At 46.4% G+C, this 20534-nt stretch overlaps 2 protein-coding genes across 2 annotated transcripts in view; one reads left to right on the top strand and one right to left on the bottom strand.

Moving 5' to 3' along the window:
* Nucleotides 1-20534, bottom strand: part of LOC146356171 (uncharacterized) — a 277120-nt gene that overhangs the window by 184864 nt on the left and 71722 nt on the right. The window lies entirely within an intron of this gene.
* On the top strand, nucleotides 316-16646 carry LOC146356174 (uncharacterized). Its single transcript, XM_084831240.1, has 6 exons — nucleotides 316-462; nucleotides 3269-3782; nucleotides 3939-4065; nucleotides 5381-5463; nucleotides 5780-5927; nucleotides 12591-16646. Exons 2-6 carry the CDS (start codon nucleotides 3369-3371, stop codon nucleotides 14906-14908), a joined length of 3090 nt encoding a protein of 1029 aa, XP_084687366.1. The 5' UTR covers nucleotides 316-462; nucleotides 3269-3368; the 3' UTR covers nucleotides 14909-16646.

Genomic DNA, 20534 nt, shown 5'->3' with positions numbered 1-20534 from the left:
AGTGCGCCTTTCGAAACGGCCGCACTGTCCCCTTGTCGCGGCGCGTGCTCCCAGCCTGCGAGCCCGCGGGCTTCGGCCGAGCAGCGGAGCAGCGCCAGCCACGCACACGCGGGCCGGCCCTTCCCCGCGGGCTCGCTGCGCTGGCGCGCATGGGCCGCCGCAGCGCCCGCTCCGCCGCGCGCTCTGGAGGGGGGGCGGGGCGGGGCGGGGCCGCCACGCACAGGCGGCCACGCGCCTCCGCAGCCTCCCTTCCCGGCTGGCGAGGCGCGTTCCCGCGGCTCCGGGGGGAGGCCCAGCGCGGGCTCGGCTCGGCTCGGCTCTCCGGGGCGAGCGGCTGCCCGCGCCTCCCAGGGAGGAAGGGGCGGGCAGGAGGAGGGCCCCGCGCGCGCCCGCCCCGACTCCCTCCCTCCCTCCCGCGCGCGCCCGCCCGGCAGAGGACAGTCCGGCCTCCCCGCGGGACAGGCGAGTCTCCTCCGCCCCGCCGGGCGCGGGGTCCCGGGCTGCGGGGCCGGGGGAAGGCGGGAGGGGTGCGAGGGCCCGGGGGCGGCCCGGCAGGCCGAGAGCGCAGCCAGCCGCTGGAGGGCGGAGGGGAAGCGGGGCGGTGACTGGGCTGCGGAGAGCAGCGGAGGGAGGCCGGCGGGCCGGAAGAGGCGCCGCTGCGCCGGAGAAGGCGGCTCGCCTCGCTCCGCAGGCCTCGGCCTTGCGCCATCCGGTGCCCGCTCCTCCCGGCGTGCCAGGCGACGCCCCCGTCGCCCCAGCCCGCCTGGCCATTGGAGGGCGCCAGGCTGGGAAGGCTGCCCTGTAGAATCGCGCGCACACGCACGGCCGCGGGGGACGCATCAGTCTTCCAAAGCAAGAGCAAGGGCCGATGAAATTGGCATGTCAGAATGTGGGGGGCGGGACGGGGTGGGGTGGGGTGCAGGGGGACCCCCAACTAAGCCGGCCAGCGGACCTGAGTTCTTTTGGTGCGCTAAGGTTGTGGGCTGCTGGGAGGCAGCGGCCAGCAAGTGGCGGGGACAGGATGCGGCCCTGTGTGAGCCTTGCATCTGCTCCCGCAAGCAGCTCTTATCTGTGAGAGAAATGGGACCTCCGTGGACGGAGGCAGTCTACCTGATCTCAGAGGCAGCAGAGACACGTCACCTAGTGTAACATTTAATAATTAAAAAGGTGTCTCAATGAGAGGAAAGGTTGTGTTTTCCCTAGAAATCTAGGCTTTACGCATATGTGCATTCAAGTGATTAATACACTGTCCACAAGTCAGAGAATTCATCAACTCCTCTTTCCTTAATTGAGAGCCCTAATGTGAATGAGTTTCCAGGTACCTTAGTGTGTGTTTACATGTATGGCCCCCTTTTTCCCCTCTTGCCAGGCTCACATGGGCCTCCCCCTCTCCATGTTACCCTTACGACAACCCTGTGAGGTTAAGCTGAGAGTCAGTGACTGGCCCAAAGTGACCCAATGAGCTTTGTGGCTGAGTTGGGGCTAGAACCCGCGTCTCCTGAGCCCCAGTCCAGCACTCTAACCACTGCAACATACTGTTTCTCTGGGTATGTGAGACTTGTGGAAAAAGGTGCTCGCCTGAGGACTTGGGGGGAGGGAGAGTGTCAGGGTTCCCTTTGGTCCCCGCTGAACTTCAAACAGCCAAATCAAAACACAGACAAGAGGCTTCTGTCCAGGGCTTTCTAATCCTTTTACTTCAGTGGGTCATACAGATGCAAATTGTCAGTAAGTCGCAGTCTGCAAAGGAAATGCCTCCAGGGAGCTCAAAGGGAAGCTACAAAGATTGAAAGTTGCCCACCCCTTGAGAAGAGCCGGGCATACAAGGTTGAAAGTTGCCCACCCCTTGAGAAGAGCCGGGCATACAAGGTTGAAAGTTGCCCACCCCTTGAGAAGAGGCAGGCATACAAGGTTGAAAGTTGCCCACCCCTTGAGAAGAGGCAGGCATACAAGGTTGAATGTTGCCCACCCCTTGAGAAGAGGCAGGCATACGAGGTTGAATGTTGCCCACCCCTTGAGAAGAGGCGGGCATACGAGGTTGAATGTTGCCCACCCCTTGAGAAGAGGCGGGCATACGAGGTTGAATGTTGCCCACCCCTTGAGAAGAGGCGGGCATACGAGGTTGAAAGTTGCCCACCCCTTGAGAAGAGGCGGGCATACGAGGTTGAAAGTTGCCCACCCCTTGAGAAGAGGCGGGCATACGAGGTTGAAAGTTGCCCACCCCTTGAGAAGAGGCGGGCATACGAGGTTGAAAGTTGCCCACCCCTTGAGAAGAGGCGGGCATACGAGGTTGAAAGTTGCCCACCCCTTGAGAAGAGGCGGGCATACGAGGTTGCAAGTTGCCCACCCCTTGAGAAGAGGCGGGCATACGAGGTTGCAAGTTGCCCACCCCTTGAGAAGAGGCGGGCATACGAGGTTGCAAGTTGCCCACCCCTTGAGAAGAGGCGGGCATACGAGGTTGAAAGTTGCCCACCCCTTGAGAAGAGGCGGGCATACGAGGTTGAAAGTTGCCCACCCCTTGAGAAGAGGCGGGCATACGAGGTTGAAAGTTGCCCACCCCTTGAGAAGAGGCGGGCATACGAGGTTGAAAGTTGCCCACCCCTTGAGAAGAGGCGGGCATACGAGGTTGAAAGTTGCCCACCCCTTGAGAAGAGGCGGGCATACGAGGTTGAAAGTTGCCCACCCCTTGAGAAGAGGCGGGCATACGAGGTTGAAAGTTGCCCACCCCTTGAGAAGAGGCGGGCATACAAGGGTGAATGTTGCCCACCCCTTGAGAAGAGGCGGGCATACAAGGTTGAATGTTGCCCACCCCTTGAGAAGAGGCAGGCATGCTTTCCTGATTTAAGGGGTGGGGGGGAATCTCCCTCCCTCTCGTGAGATCTCTAGTCTGGAAGAGTCTGGGAAAGCTCCTCCCCCACGTTTTGCAGTTCCTCTTCGAAATCTGAGCTACTCTGCCACTGCCTATGCTCAGAGGCACCCCTGACAGTGGGGCGGAGAAGGGGTGGAGGCTCAGGGCAAGGCTGAGACCGGGTGGGTTTGTGCAGGGGGAGTTGATGAGGGCAGAGCAGTGGTGGGATGCTGCATCTTCAGACCCTCCAGCAGGTTGAGGGCTCAGGTGAAGGACCCTCCCCCAGTCTCCGCTGTCACTTTGGGCCTTGGCATTCACCAGCCTTTGCTTCTGGGAGGTGACCTGGTTGCTAGCCGGAATCATCCCACTTAAAAACATAGTCCTGCCCTGATTACCTCACAGGACAATGTCTTGGCTTTGCAGGACTTGGTAGCAAGTCCCATTGGCCTTGAGACAGAAAGTGCCAGAAGAAAGAGCAGTTCCTTTGGCCCCGTCAGAGACTTCCTTGGAGCAGAGATCCGAGATGGACGAGAAAGACTCAGCCGGCTCTGGAGCAGGAAGAGAGCCTGGTACCACCACAACTGGGAGCAGTGGGGAATTCTGGGAAAGACCGGTGCAGAGAATCCTGGGAGAAGAGATGGTTTGCGAAGATGTACAGAACCAGCGTTTCCGGCAATTCTGCTACCAGGAGGCCGAAGGCCCGCGAGAGGTTTGCAGCCGACTCCATCATCTCTGCTGTCAGTGGCTGAAACCAGAGAGGAACACGAAAAGCCAGATGCTGGACCTGGTGATCCTGGAGCGCTTCCTGACCAATCTGCCCTCGGAGATAGAGGGCTGGGTGAGAGAATGTGGAGCAGAGACCTGTTCCCAGGCGGTGGCCCTGGCAGAAGGTTTCCTCTTGAGCCAGGCAGAGGACAAGAAACTGGAAGAGCAGCAGGTGAGAGCCTTTCTTCTTGATGTCGCTAAAGGATTCGGAACGAGAGCTGGGTACTCTAAAATGTTCTACGAATTGTCCAGGGCCTTTGTCTGTAGTACCATTCCTTTTCCAGTCCTCTTCCCCATTGCATGTCCTGGATCCTCTTTGCTGTTTCAGGAGCAGGGCCTGTTTGCAGAATTGGGCACTGATTTCCCTGAGGCAGAGAAGGCTCCGTCAGGCAGCAGACAGAGTCCAGTGCAAAGGAGGATCATACTGGACGGTGACAGAGGAGCCACCGTGCAGGGTAAGGATTACTGGGGCATCCCTCAACTTGGTTTCCCTCTCTTGAGTCTGCAAGAAGTCCATGGGATCCTTTTTATTCCCTCTAAATATTTGGGGGGCTTGAGGGGGTGGGGGGACTGACACTGCACTTCATCCTGTCCCACAGAAATGTGTTTACTATCAACATGGGAAGACATTGTACCTGGAAACCAGAATTGTGTTTTCCGGTCAAGGACCCAAATGGGGAGATATGTGTTTTCACACAACAGAAATTTTAAAAATGGATATAAGCAGAGGTTTGATACTTAGACACGTACACATGGGCTCAGTCCTGGGCCCAGTGCTCTTCAACATTTTTATGAATGACTTGGAGGAGGAGGAGGTGCAGGGAATGCTGATCAGATTTGCAGATGACACAAAATTGGGCAGGACAGCTAATACGCTGGAAGACAGAAACAAAATTCAAAGTGATCTTGATAGACTGGAGCACTGGGCAGAAAACAAGAGAATGAAATTTAGTAATGATAAATGCCAAGTTCTGCACCTAGGAAAACGAAACCAAACGCACAGTTACAAAATGGGGGATACTTGGCTCAACAACACTACAAGCGAGAAGGATCTTGGAATTGTTGTAGATCACAAGCTGAATATGAGCCAGCAATGTGATGTGGCTGCTAAAAAGGCCAATGATCTTTTGGGCTACATTAATAGAAGCGTAGCTTCTAAATCCTGGGAATACTAGTTCCCCTATACTCAGCACTAGTTAGGCCTCATTTTGAGTACTGTGTCCAGTTCTGGGCACTGCACTTTAAGAAGGATGCAGACAAACTGGAGAGGGTTCAGAGGAGGGCAATGAAGAGGATCAGGGGACTGGAAACAAAGGCCTCTCTGGAGAGACTGAAAGAACTGGGCATGTTTAGGCTTGAGAAGACTGAAGGGAGATAGGATAGCACTCTTCTAGTACTTGAAAGGTTGTCACAGAGAGCAAGGCCAGGATCTCTTCTCAGTCGTGCCAGGACATGGAATAATGGGCTCTAGTTACAGGAAGCCAGATTCTGGCTGAACATCAGGAAAAATTCCTGCCTGTAATATGACAATGGAACCCGTGACCTCGGGAGGTGGTGGGCTCTCCCACACTGGAGGCATTCAAGACGAGGCTGGACAGCCATCTGTCAGGGATGCCCTGACTTGGATTCCTGCACTGAGCAGGGGTTGGACTCGAGGGTCTTGTAGGCCCCTTCCAACCCTACTATTCTATGATTCTATGATTCTGTGTGTTGTGTAATCTCAGAGGCAAGCAGATGCTCCTGGTTTCCCACGCCCTTTGTCTCCCACAGGTGAAAGGAGGATGCTGGCAATACATATCCAGCCATCTCTTCTCGGTGGTGGAGGGGAAACGGCTGCCCTGGACCCCTATCAGGTAGTGGGAAGAATTACTAGGGAGACATGCAGGAGCAGCAACCTTGGTTCACCTCCTTAGGCCTGAACAAAGCTCCCACCTTCTCTTTGCTTCTGTCAAAGTTGCCCACTTGGAATGCTGTGAGTGCCTCTCGTGAAGGTTTAGAACACATTTCCCTCCATCTTTAGGGGCCCGTGGGAACAAAAGAAGAGAATAGGGCACGTATGAGATGCTAAAAATAATCACTCTTCATCTCACCTGAATTAGTGTTTAGGGTTTTGCTCATCTGTAATATTCATGGAATCTCTGAGGAGAAAATGTTTCCCTTTCCTTTCAGGGTCTGGTGGCCTTTGAGGAGGTGGCTGTGTCTTTCACAGAGGAGGAGTGGGCTCTGCTGGATCCTGACCAGAGAGCTCTGCATCGGGAAGTCATGGAGGATAATTCTGGGATTGTGGCCTTTCTTGGGAAGGCTCCGTCTTGCCCTGGTTGGTAATAATATTTTGTTTACAACTGCAGCTATCTAATCTTAGGGGTTTTGCACATTATATATGTTTCAGCACGTCAAGTCTCCATCTTCCAGTTTCACAGGATGTATGTATTTGTTTTGACATAGTGCACAATCTTATGTACGTTTAAACAGAAAAATCTCTTGGCCATAGGACTTCTTCCTATGTAAACATGCCCCTTATAACATTCATATTTCACCTTTCCATATTGAAAGATATACATCCACAAGTGTCTAACAATCTTGGACTTCACTACTAAATGTTAAAACCGCAACATCCTCAAAACACGAATGTAATGATCAGCATCTGGACATTAAAACCTCAGGAAATATTAGGAGCTGCCAGAAATACTGATACAGACTGGAGCCATCATAGAATCCCAGAGATCTGATGGTACAGCCCTGCCTTAGCCTACTGCCTACGAGATAAGAGAGGAGGATGGGGGAGGTGTGTGCCTCTTGGCAGAGACTGGTACAGCACTCAGGCCGCTGCTGAGAAGGCCTTGTACTTCTGATAGGGGATATACCCTTATTCCCTCTTTTAAGATTTACTCCGGTGACCACATGGTGAGTGATCATTAAGCCAGAACCCGACTAAAAATAAAGTAGCAGACAAGAGGGTGAAATGTCAAATCTATTTATGAAAAACAGTGTAGACATGGTACAAAATCAACAATATATTGAACTAGAAACGATTAAGGCATAATAAATGGAAGGAAGCTGTTAGATTGTGACAATCATAAAAGTAGAAATAAATATAAGAAGTAATTGCAGTCACTAATGAAGGCATTTTGTTGTTCAGTCATTAAGTCGTGTCCAACTCTTCATGACCCCATGGACCATAGCACGTCAGGCCTTCCTGTCCTCCGCTCTCTACTGGAGTGTGCTCAAGTCCATATTCATTGCATCGGTGATGCTATCTAGCCATCTCATCCTCTGCCATCCCCTTCTCCTTTTGCCTTCAATCTTTCCCAGCATCAGTGACTTTTCCAGTGACTTTTCTCTTCGCATTAAGTGGCCAAAATATTGGAGCTTCAGCTTCAGTATCTGTCCTTCCAATGAGCAGTCAGGGTTGATTTCTTTTAGGATGGACTGATCTGACCTCCTTGCAGTCCAGGGGACTCGTAAGAGTCTTCTCCAGCACCACAGTTTGAAAGCATCGATTCTTCGGCGCTCAGGCTTCCCTATAGTCCAGCTCTCACAGCCGTACATTACTACTGGGAAAACCATAGCTTTGATTATGCGGACCTTTGTCAGCAAGGTGATGTCTCTGCTTCTTCCTATGCTGTCTAGGTTTGCCATAGCTTTCCTCCCAAGGAGCAAGCGTCTTTTAATTTCATGGCTACAGTCACCGTCTGCGGTGATCTTGGAGCCCAAGAAAATAAAATCTGTCACTGCTTCCATTTCTTCCCCTTCTATATGCCAGGAAGTGATAGGGCCGGATGCCATGATCTTCGTTTTTTTAATGTTGAGTTTCAAACCAGCTTTGCACTCTCCACTTTCACCCTCAACAAGAGGCTCTTGAGATCCTCTTCGCTTTCTGCCATTAGGGTGGTATTGTCTGCGTATCTGAGGTTGTTGATAATTCTCCCAGCAATCTTAATTCCGACCTCTGATTCGTCCAACCCAGTGTTTCTCATGATGTACTCTGCATATAAGTTAAATAAAGAGGGCGACAATATGCAACCTTGTCGTACTCCTTTCCCAATTTTGAACCAACCGGTTGTTCCATGTCTGGTTCTTACTGTTGCTTCTTGACCCTCGTACAGGTTTCTCAGGATACAAGTAAGGTGGTCTGGTACTCCCATCTCTTTAAGAATTTGCCACAGTTTGTTGTGATCCACACAATCAAAGGCTTTAGCATAGTCAGTGAAGCAGAAATAGACATTTTTCTGGAATTCTCTTGCTTTCTCCACGATCCAGCAAATGTTGGTGATTTGATCTCTAGTTCCTCCACCTCTTCGGAACCCAGCTTGTACTTCCGGTAGTTCTCGGTTCACATACTGCTGAAGCCTAGCTTGAAGGATTTTGAGCATAACCTTGCTGGTATGTGAAATGAGCGCAATTGTGCGGTAGTTTGAACACTCTTTGGTGTTGCCCTTCTTTGGAACTGGAATGTAAACTGATCTTTTCCAGTCCTGTGGCGACTGTTGAGTGTTCCAAATTTGTTGGCATATTGAGTGCAGCACTTTAACAGCATCATCTTTTAGGATCTTAAATAGCTCAGCTGGAATACTGTCATCTCTGTTAGCTTTGTTGTTAGTAATGCTTCCTAAGGCCCACTTGACTTCGCTCTCGAGGATGTCCGGCTCAAGTTCAGTGACCGCACTATCATGGCTATCAGGGACATTCAGATCTTTCCTGTATAGTTCTTCTGGGTATTCTTGCCACCTCTTCTTAATCTCATCTGCTTCTGTTAGGTCCCTGCCTTCTTTATCCTTTATCATGCCCGTCTTTGCACAAAACGTTCCCTTGAGATCTCCGATTTTCTTGAAAAGATCTCTAGTCTTTCCCATTCTATTGTTTTCCTTGATTTCTTTGCAATGTTCATTTAAGAAGGCCTTCTTGTCTCTCCTTGCTATTCTCTGGAACTCTGCATTCAGTTGAATATATCTTCCCCTTTCTCCTTTGCTTTTCGCTTCCCTTCTTTCCTCAGCTACTTGTAAAGCCTCATCAGACAACCACTTTGCTTATCTTGCATTTCTTTTTCTTTGGGATGGATTGAGTTGCTGCCTCCTGAACAATGTTACGGACCTCCGTCCATAGTTCCTCAGGCACTCTGTCTGTCAGGTCTAATCCCTGAAATCTATTCCTCATCTCCACTGTATATTCATAAGGGATATGAGTTAGGTCATACCTGAATGGTTTGGTGGTTTTCCCTGCGTTCTTCAATTTAAACCGAAATTTTGCAACAAGAAGCTCATGATCTGAGCCACAGTCAGCTCCAGGTCTTGTTTTGACTGACTGTATACAGCTTCTCCATCTTTGGCTGCAAAGGACATAATCAACCTGATTTTGATATTGACCATCTGGTGATGTCCATGTGTAGAGTCGCCTCTTGTGCTGTTGGAAAAGAGTGTTTGCTATGATCAGCATGTTCTCTTGGCAAAAGTCTATTAGCCTTTGTCGTGCTTCATTTTGTACACCAAGGCCATACTTGCCTGTTATCCCGGTGATTTCTTGACTTCCTACTTTAGCATTCCAATCCGCTATGATGAAGAGGACATCTTTTTTTGTTGTTAGTTCTAGAAGGTGTTGTAGGTCTTCATAGAACTGATCAACCTCAGCTTCTTCGGCCTCAGTGGTTGGGGCATAGACTTGAATTACTGTGATGTTGAATGGTTTCCCTTGGATTCATACCGAGATCATTCTGTTGTTTTTGAGATTGTACTCCAGTACTGCTTTTCCCACCCTTTTGTTGACTATGAGTGCTACTCCATTTCTTCTAAGGGATTCTTGCCCACAGTAGTAGATATAATGGTCACCTGAATTAAATTTGCCCATGCCTGTCCATTTTAGTTTGCTGATTCCCAAGATGTCGATGTTCACTCTTGCCATCTTATGTTTGACCACCTCCAGCTTACCTTGATTCATTGATCTGACATTCCAGGTTCCTAAACAATATTGTTCTTTACAGCATCGGACTTTCTTTTCACCACCAGACACATCCACAGCTGAGTGTCCTTTTGGCTTTGGCCCAGCCGCTTCACTCTTTCTGGCGCTACTTGGAAATACTCTCTGCTCTTCCCCAGTAGTATATTGGACACCTTCCGACCTGAGGGGCTCATCTTCCGGCGTCATCTCTTTTAGCCTTGTGATACGTTCCATGGGGTTTTCTTGGCAAGAATACTGGAGTGGGTTGCCATTTCCTTCTCCAGTGGACCACATTTTGTCAGAACTCTCCGCCATGACCTGTCTGTCTTGGGTGGCCCTGCACGGCATAGCTTATGGCTTCACTGAGTTATGCAAGCCCCTTCGCCACAACAAGGCAGTGATCCATGCATGGCAAATACTAATCTTTGTGTTTTTAATTTTTATTTCCAAAGTTATAATTTTTTTGATTGGTAAATTGTAAATTCATTGTTATTTTACCTGTATCCAATACCTTCATTTCATTTCTTTCCCTTTTTAAAGTCTGAAGTATGTGTCGTTGTTCCGGATGAGGGACTGTGAGCTATCTGCACAAAGCATTTGGAAGCATTTCGCTCTTATTTTACCATCTAATAGCAGATTAAATACTTCTCAACAAAACATACACCTTTTTACCAACAAGAATTAATACAGAAAAGTCTTATTTCATCCATGTATCATTTTTATTAGAAATATATTTGTAGAATGACATCAAAATATAACTTGAATATAATAACATAAAAACATTTCTGCTGTTAAACACAGCTTTGCTAAAGAGTCTTAGATCTTAACGGCTTAAAAAGAAACAGAATTTCTTAAAAATCTCTTGTTCTTAGACTTCTAGTTTAAACATTTTAAAAAAAGAGAGATCTCCTTCTAAGTTCCAAGTTCCCTATTCGCTACTGAATAGGCTGTTCAGCGGACAGGTATGCACGCATAGTGAGTTTCAAAGAAGCTCCCACATTCTAAAATCAGCATGTATGTATCCCTTTTGCTTATAGAAATTACCTCATAACCAGTATTATCTACTGGTTTCCTGCTTCTGATATATTTAAAGAATTCTTAATTGTTGGCCTTGACATTGTTAGGGATAGGCTCTTCAAAATGCTTTTTTGCATCTCTTATTGTCTGCTTCCTTGAGGCTGCTTGTTAAATGTACCGGCACCCTCTTGGACTTACCTTTCCGAACCTGTTGTATACATTTTGGCTGGGCTTCTGTTGATGTGATTTTGAGTAATCTCCTAACATTTTGAAGGGATTTAATCCCCTTGACCCCCTCTTCACCAGTTCCCTCATTTTAGAGACGTTTCCTCTTTTGAAGCCACATGTGACTGAGTTGGACTTCCCGAGCAATTTTCCATTGAAATCTCTATTAAATCTGATACCACTGTGGTCACTGTTTCCAATTGGTTCACCATATTTACATCTCGTACTACGTCCTGGGCAACATCACTTGGGATTAAGTCCAAGGTCACCTCCCCTCTGGTCAGTTCCATGACCAGCTCTTCTAGGGCACAATTGTGTAGGGCATCGAGAAATTTAACCTCTTTGTCCTGACTGGAACATGCATTGATCCAGTCAATGTGGGGGTAATTGAAGTCGCCCACTACTACTTCCTTGTTTGGACGCCTCCATGATTTCGTTTTCCATCTCAGGGTCACTCTGAGCATTCTGGTCTGGGGGACAGTAGCATGTTCCCAGCACTAAATTGCGGGGGCTGGTATGGTCACCCACAGCACTTCTGTGGAAGAGCCTACCCCTCATAGGTGTTCCAGTCCGCTCAGGGCAACACCTCCCCCAGTACACCCTTCCCTGTTCTTTCTGTAGAAGAATTTGTCCAATCCCATTTTTCATGTCTAAATGCTCTCGCATAAGGATGTATCCATGACAGGAAATTATGCTATGCACAGCCCCCACATCCAGATCGTTTGGCAAAACGCAAACTCAAGACTGTGTACTGCCAAAGTCAGACAGACCCCTGATTGGTGTGGAGGCAGTGAAATCCCAAGTCTCGTCAGACGAGATGGTCTTGGAGTGAATATTGAAATCTCACCTACCTTGTGTGGACCACAACACTGCACACAAGACCACCTCCATCAGGCAGGGCAACTGTGATTGTGTCAGGTACACTAGTGGAATCCACGTTCTCCGTCGGGATCTCACCACTCCGTCTGCAAGCATAAAACAAGGAAATTGCCCAGTGGGATTCCAAGTGGAATCTGATAGACACCACTGAACCTAATGCTTCTGTTCTGCCAAGGGTGAGAGACACTGCCAGGAATCTGCTCCCTGGATCCACCCAGGTCTCCCTAAGAGACACTAAGTTGGCTCGCTTAGCCGATGTTCACTCCCCGTGTCTTTCCTGTTTTCCTGGCTGTTCTCATGTTGACCTCCATGGAATTGATCTGTTTGCGACTCTCAGGCTCCTGGCCCAATATTCAAGATGCTCTTGGCTGGGAGGGGACTCTGAAAGTTAAATTGCAAAATTCAAGCCTAATCTTGTGGCACAGCCCTTAGAAGTCTACCTATTTATGTATTTATTACTACATTTGAATTCTTCCTTTTTTCCTTTTGGAAGGTCTCCAAGGTGGCTTACATGGTCTTCCTCCTCTCCATTTTATCCTCACAACAAAGCTGGGAATGAGCTTAGGCGGAGGGTCAGTGACTGACCTAAAGTCACCCAGTGAGCTTCATGGCTGACAGGGAACTAGAACCCAGAGCTCCCACGGCCCAGTCCAACACTATAACTGCTACCCCACACTGGCTGACCTTACGCTACATATCTGAACCTGTGAGCCTATGAGCTCCATGTCTGAACGGGCGCCGGGTTCACGTTCTGTATCACAGCTGCTGTCAGTTAATGCCAGTCAAGACAGGATGCGAAATGCATGGTAAGACCTGCCTCCTGTCCGGGTCTTTCCAGTTCCTCGCTTTATCACAAGGATTCATTGAGGATGTTCAGTGATTTGAGGTTCTCTTTCTAACTCTTACCAGTTTCCCATCTTCGTTGCAGGAGGTGATGAATGGGAAGCCGAGAGTGAGGGAGACCCATGTGAAGAGCCACCAGAAAGAGATGGATGTAAACAAATGGAATGTGAGAGAATAAAAATTGGAGCAAATCGGAAGATAAGGAATAAATTTTCCACTTTTCAGGGCAGTGACAAATTGTGTAAATGCTTGGAGTGTGGAAAGAGATGCAATATGAGAACAAACCTCGGTAGACATCATAGAATTCACACAGGAGAGAAACCATATGAATGTGCGGAGTGTGGAAAGAGCTTCAGAACAAGTGCAGACCTCACTTCTCATCACAGAATTCACACAGGAGAGAAACCATATAAGTGCGCAGAGTGTGGAAAGAGCTTTAAAAGGAGCACTGAACTCACTTCTCATCACAGAATTCACACAGGAGAGAAACCATACGAATGTGCAGAGTGTGGAATGTGCTTCAGTCAGCAAGGACACCTCACTTCTCATCAAAGAATCCACACAGGGGAGAAACCATATGAATGTGCAGAGTGTGGACTACACTTCAGTCAGAAAGCACACCTCACTTCTCATCAAAGAATTCACACAGGAGAGAAACCATATGAATGTGCAGAGTGTGGAATGTGCTTCAATCAGAAAGCACACCTCACTTCTCATCAAAGAATTCACACAGGGGAGAAACCATATGAATGTGCAGAGTGTGGACTGCACTTCAGTCTGAAAGCGTACCTCACTTCTCATCAAAGAATTCACAAAGCGGAAAAACCATATAAATGTTCGGAGTGTGGAAAGAGCTTCAGAACAAGTGCAGACCTCACTTTTCATCAAAGAATTCACACACCAGAGAAACCATATAAGTGTGCAGAGTGTGGAAAGAGCTTCAAAAGAACCTCTGAACTCACTTCTCATCACAGAATTCACACGGGAGAGAAACCATACGAATGTGCAGAGTGTGGAATGTGCTTCAGTCAGAAAGCACACCTCACTTGTCATCAAAGAATCCACACAGGGGAGAAACCATATGAATGTGCAGTGTGTGGACTTCACTTCAGTCAGAAAGGACACCTCACTTCTCATCAAAGAATTCACACATGGGAGAAACCATATAAATGTGCAGAGTGTGGAAAGTGCTTCAAAAGAAGCCCTGAACTCATGTTTCATCACAGAATTCACACAGGAGAGAAACCATATGAATGTGCAGAGTGTGGAAAACGCTTCAGGAAGAAAGCACACCTCACTTCTCATGAAAGAATTCACACATGGGAGAAACCATATAAATGTGCAGAGTGTGGAAAGAGCTTTAAAAGAAGCATAAACCTAATTTCTCATCAAATAATTCACACAGCGGAGAAACCATATGAATGTGTAGCATGTGGAAAGTGCTTCAGTAGAAGGGCATACCTCACTTCCCATCAAACAATTCACACAGGGGAGAAACCATATGAATGTGCAGAGTGTGGGAAGTGCTTCAGTCAGAAGAGAAATCTCACCTCTCATCAAGGGAGAACCCACTCAAAGGAGAAACCGTATAAATGCTTGGAGTGTGGAAAGAGCTTTAGTGCAGGCAGAAGCCTCACTTCCCATCAAAGAACTCACACAGGGGAGAAACCTCATAAATGCCTGGACTGTGGAAAGTGCTTCAGTGTGAGCACAAACCTAGCTTCTCATCAAAGAATTCACACAGGGGAGAAACCATATAAATGTGCGGCATGTGGAAAGTGCTTCTGTTTGAATGCAAGCCTCATTTCCCATCAAAGAGTTCACACAGGGGAAAAACCATATGAATGTGCAGAGTGTGGAATGTGCTTCAGGCAGAAAGCACACCTCACTTGTCATCAAAGAATCCACACAGGGGAGAAACCATATGAATGTGCGGAGTGTGGACTGCACTTCAGTAGGAAAGCACACCTCACTTGTCATCAAAGAATTCACACAGGGGAGAAACCATATAAATGTACAGAGTGTGGAAAGAGCTTCAAAAGCAGCACTGAACTCACTTCTCATCACAGAATTCACACAGCGGAGAAACCATATGAATGTGTAGCATGTGGAAAGTGCTTCTATACAAGGGCATACCTCACTTCCCATCAAGCAATTCACACAGGGGAGAAACCATATGAATGTGCAGAGTGTGGAAAGTGCTTCAGTAGAAGGGCATACCTCACTTCCCATCAAATAATTCACACAGGGGAGAAACCATATGAATGTGTGAACTGTGGAAAGCGCTTCAGTCACAAGAAAAGGCTCACTTCTCATCAAAGGATTCACACAGGGGAGACCAGTGTAAATACCTGCAGTGTGGAAAAAGATTCTGACACAATGCAACCCTTAAAACTCATCTGAGTAAGAAACATGGGGGAAAAACCATATCAATGTGCAGAACGTAGAAAGAGCTTCATTTTTAGCAGAGACCTCAGAAGACATAAAAAAAAACTGATGGGAGAAGCCATATAAATGCTTGGAGAGTGGAAAAAGCTTCAGTGTGACCACATGCCTCTGTCAAAATGATATAATGATATGAAATGATAGACATGCTTGAAGTACATACGTTTCCATGTGAGTATAAACCTGATTTCGCATCAAAGAATTCATATGGGATAAACCACATCATTGTGTGGAATATGGAAAGAGTGTCCATGAGAACATCAATGCCACTTCTCCCAAAATAACTCATACCTGGGAGCACCCACAGAAATGCTTGCAGTATGGAATGAGTTTCAGTCCAAATCCAACTCATATTTTACATCAGAGAACGCACTTGGGAGAATGAGTTTGAAGGGCTGACTGCACCTGCACAAGCCTTCCGAGTCCTTAAGTTTGCAATCCTGCTCATGGGCCCACCAGCACTATCCATCAAGTTGGAGGGAACAAGGCAGGGCCTTCTTGGTGGTGGCCCCAACACTGTTGAACTGCCTCCCATGATAACTTCACTTAGCCCCTTCATTTATATGTTTCAAACAGCTTTGAAAATCCTGATCGTTCACATCTGGTTTTACCTGATTCATTTGGAGTTTGCCCAGCTTTTAAAAAATATTTCTGTGAAAAGGTAACAATACAGCATAAATACAGTTTGAACGAAGGAAGCGATTCAAAGACAAAATCTTACCAATCTTACAAATAGATGGTAAGACTGGCTCCTCCCTCACAGTAGAAAGTGGTGTCTCCTCCAACAAGCGGATCAGATGCTCCGGTTTCTTCCTTCTGAGATCTGGTGGGTCTTTAGCTCACCTCGTGCATTGGGGGAAGAGGAATCCCAAACTGAATGGAACAGCTGGCATGATGAGCCCGGGGAGGGGAATGTATAAACAATTATTGCTTGTTGGTCTGTTTGGGTTACAAGATCTGGGCAGTATGCCAGAGATTATTGTTTACATATATCCGGTTTTTTTCCTTCCATTTTCTTTTAACTCCTTTTTCTTATAATAGACATGATATACCGTATATAAAATTCCAGTTTGTAGGTGCATAGATGTACACATTCATATATATATATTTAGAAATGATGCTATCTAAAATATAGATAGTATAACATATACTAGTAATTGTTGCTTTGTTTTCTTTTATCCTTTATAATTGGCTTCTTTTCCTTTTAGTTATTATGAGTATTATTATTATTATTTTGAGACTATGATTAGTAATATTCCTGGTTGGTTGATTTTAGCTTTACCATTATATGTTAGTTGAAAAGCATTTTATGGCGAGGGGAAAATTGTATGCCTGTTTCCTTGCTATAAATCTGAAGATATGTTACTGAAATAAGATGGATTACCTAGGCTGTACTGAATTGTAATATTGGCGATGGTATAATCTTTTAAGTAGAGTGATACTTGAAGTTTATGTGTAAGGGAGTCTAAATGTAACCCTTCTATGTAACTTTTTTTAAAAAATACCTTTTCTTGTTCCCTTTGTTTTTCTGTTCTTTCACCATTTTCCTTCTCTTTCCTTTTTATATTTTCTTTTTTGTTTTTTTGGTTGTTGCTGCATCCTGAAGAATACTGTAATGCGGAAAACTATAGATGGTGATTATGTTTATTTCATTTATAAAGATAAAAAGTAGAATAAAAATTAAGTTTAAAAAAAAGATGATGCGAGGATTTAAATTTGTCTGAACATGAAATGGTGGCATCATATAAGGGAATTACAGTTTAAGTGTTTTCTATGAAAAATTCTCTCTTTCAAGAACACGCTTTATGTATGCCATTTTGGAGAGCTATTTACAAATGGTACTCTTTCATTACTATAGATTTACTTCATGAAGTCCACCCTGTTATAAGGGTAGTTTAACACAGCCTATATAATGTGCTGTCATATGGTTATACAAAAGGTGCTGGTCAGTTTCAAGTGTGCAATAGAAGGTAGACAAGTCAGCGGTCTGTTTTCATGGGAAGAAGGCTCTTTAATATTATAAACCAGTATTGATGTGTTATTTTTTTAACATGATAATTATTGCAGTTAGAGTAATCCTGAGGTCTCATTTGAAGTTTTTTATGTATACAGACAATAACAGATCTTTGCACTTTGTTGTTCTTACTTTTTGCCTTGTCGGTTTGAATATGTGTAAAAGTAATGGTTTCTTGATTTTTATATGAATGTCAGAAGTATTAATTGTGTATAGGTTAAAAATGGCTGTTACATTTATATAATGTTATAGTAATCATTTAGTTTAGGTGTGTTTGAGATGTTTTTATATGTTTATATTTTAACATGTTAGCTTCTTAATCTTTTAGCTCTGGTGTTTTAAATGTGTTTTAAATCTCTGCATTGCTGCTAGGTTTTATTTTCTTTGTATTGTTATACTGTGGTTTTAAACTTTTATGTTTTATATTGTTTTATGTTGCATACTGTAGCTCTAATTTTTGTGAACCGCCCAGAGAGCTTCAGCTATTGGGCAGTATAGACATTCATTCATTCATTCCTTTTTTATACCGCCCAATAGCCAAAGCTCTCTGGGTGGTTCACAAAATTAAAACCACAAAAATACAACCAAAAATACAATATAAAAGAGAGAGAGAGAAAGAGAGATGTATCACAACAACCCGTTCCAACCCTTGATAAATTGTGCTGCTGCTAACGTCAGTTGTAAATAATACTGTGACCCCCCCCCCCCCCGCAGAACGGGTGTAATGACACCGGGCTCCTTTGCAAGGCTGCATCCCACACTTTCTCAGCCACTGCTCCGCTTCCTCCAATAGGTATATAATCACGGTGAACTTTATCTGCACACATTGTCAAGGTAATTTTTATAAAGTCAGAAGAAAATATTAACAAGACCAGAGGTAGAAAGATCATGAACTCCTGTCTTTGCTGTCATCATTTGGTGTGTTTTTTTGCTAAACCCACCACTTCCCAGACCCAGCTACAGGAAGCTTCTGGATTTCTAAATTGGTTTTTTTTTTTAAGAGGCTGCAACGAAATCCTAACAGGATTTAGGTTAGATTTAGATTTCTGTTAGGATTTAAATCCTAACAGAAATCCCCGCAAAGGCTTAACACACCCAGAAGGGTTAACTCGCCCCATGGGGGTCAGTTGCCCCTCCTTGCCCCTTCCTGCGGATGCCTCCAAGCATGGATGAAATGTGGAATGGCTGTCCTCATAATGCGACAGGAGGCCGTCTCTCCCGGACACTTACCCAGCCAGTTGTCTTACAGGACCGGCAGGTCCTCTGTGCTGGTCCCAGGCCCTCCATCCTCCCCATCTGGATTTGGGCCAGAAAGACCAAGGAAAGGGGTCAGGTGCAGGGAGGGCGAGTTGGAAGCAAGCACAGACTGGAGCATTGCACATCATTGCTGAGCACAGGAAACACGTCCGTTAAGGCAGCTTCCCACTTCCCTCCCTACTCTACCCCTTCTAAAACCCTATACACAAACCCCCCTAAACTAGATATTGCTTCCAGGATCCCTCAGGCCTTGTCTCGCTTCTGTCAGCTAACCCTTTATATAATCTCGGAATCCTCACACAATATAAACCATCCATAACAAAATAGGCAGATGTTTCACAGCGGCTGATCATTTTAATCAGGAGTGTTGTAGGCCTCAGAGTTGCTGTTCTTTGAAAAGTCAAAGGGTGTGGAGAGGAGATAGCTGAACAGCAAAGAGTTCATACAGAAATGTCACTGCACTCCTCTGAGGCTTAACAGAATCATAGAATAGTAGGGTTGGACGGGACCTATAAGACCATCGCGTCCAAGCCCCTGCTCAATGCAGGAATCTAAGTCAAAGCATCCCTGACAGATGGCTGGACGCATCCCTGACAGATGGCTGTCCAGCCTCGTCTTGAATGCCTCCAGTGTGGGAGAGCCCACCACCTCCCGAGGTCACGGGTTCCATTGTCATATTGCTCTGACAGGAAGTTTTTCCTGATGTTCAGCCGGAATCTGGCTTCCTGTAGCTTGAGCCCATTATTCCGTGTCCTGGGATGATTGAGAAGAGATCCTGGCCTTGCTCTCTGTGACAACCTTTCAAGTACTTGATGAGCGTTATCCCATCTCCCCTCAGTCTTCTCAAGGCTAAACATGCCCAGTTCTTTCAGTCTCTCCTCACAGGGCTTTGTTTCTAGTCCCCTGATCATCTTCATTGCCCTCTTCTGAACCCTCTCCAGCTTTTCTGCATCCTTCTTAAATTGTGGTGCCCAGAACTGGACAGAGTACTCAAGATGAAGCCTAACCAGTGTTGAGTAGAGGGGAACTTGTACTTCACGGGATTTGGAAGCTATGCTTCTATTAATGCAGCCCAAAAGAGCTGTTGCCTTTTTTGCAGCCATATCACATTGTTGGCTCATATTCAGCCTATATCTACAACAGTTCCAAGATCTGTCTCTCTTGTATTGTTGAGCTAAGTATCGCCCATCTTGTAACTGGCATTTGGTTTCGTTTTCCTAGGTGCAGAACTTGGCATTTATCCCTATTAAATGTCATTCTCTTGTTTTCTGCCCAGCACTCCAGCCTATCAAGATCACTTTGAATTCTGTTTCTGTCTTCCAGGGTACTAGCTATCCTGCCCAATTATTTGTCATCTGCACATTTGATCAGCATTCCCTGCACCTCCTCCTCCACCAAGTCATTAATAAAAATGTTGAAGAGCACTGGGCCCAGGACTGAGCCCTGAGGTACACCGCTCCTTACCTCTCCCCAGTTAAGAAGCACTCTTTGAGTCCGATTCTGTAGCAAACTGTGGATCCACCGGATCGTTGTTTCATCTAGCCCACTTTGAGCTAGTTTGCTCATCAGGATATCATGGGGCACTTTGTCGAAAGCTTTGCTGAAGTCGAGGTACATTATGTTCACAGCATTCCCACTGTCCACAAGGGAGGCGACCTGATCAAAAAATGCAATCAGATTCGTCTGGCAGGATTTGTTCTTAACAAATCCATATTGGCTTCGAGTCGTCCCTGCATTGTTTTCAAGGTGCTTACAGATGGGTTGCTTTATCACCTGCTCCAGAATTTTCCCAGGGACTGATGTCAGACTGACTGGTCTGTAGTTCCCAGGTTCCTCCTTTTTGCCCTTTTTGAAGATAGGGACAACATTAGCCTTTCTCCAGTCATCTGGCACTTCACCCGTCCTCCACGATTGCTCAAAGATAGTAGACAGTGGTTCTGAGAGTTCTTCTGCCAAGTCCTTTATTACTCGAGGATGCAGTTCATCTGGCCCTGGAGATTTGAACTCATTCAAAGTATTTAGGTGTTCCTTGACCATATGCCTATTGATCTCAAGCTGCAATCCTGCCCCTTCAGCCTGTACTTCGCCTTTGCCAGGGGGGTCATAGACCCTCTTTTGGGAGAAGACCGAGCCAAAGTAGGAATTGAGCCCCTCTGCCTTTTCTTTGTCATCTGTTATTTTGCCATCCTTATTTAATAGTTGAACCACCATTTATTTCCTCTTTTACTATGCACATATCTGAAGGAAGCCTTTTTGTTGCTTTTAGCCTCCCTCGCTAACCTCAGCTCGTTCTCAGCTTAAGCCTTCCTGACG

Source organism: Heloderma suspectum, chromosome 2, assembly GCF_057233095.1.
Source record: "Heloderma suspectum isolate Gila_16-S chromosome 2, 16-S_ref, whole genome shotgun sequence".
NCBI classification, from domain to species: domain Eukaryota; kingdom Metazoa; phylum Chordata; class Lepidosauria; order Squamata; family Helodermatidae; genus Heloderma; species Heloderma suspectum.
The sequence above is the reverse complement of the archived record's forward strand: the minus strand, read 5'-3'. Positions and strand labels throughout refer to the sequence as shown.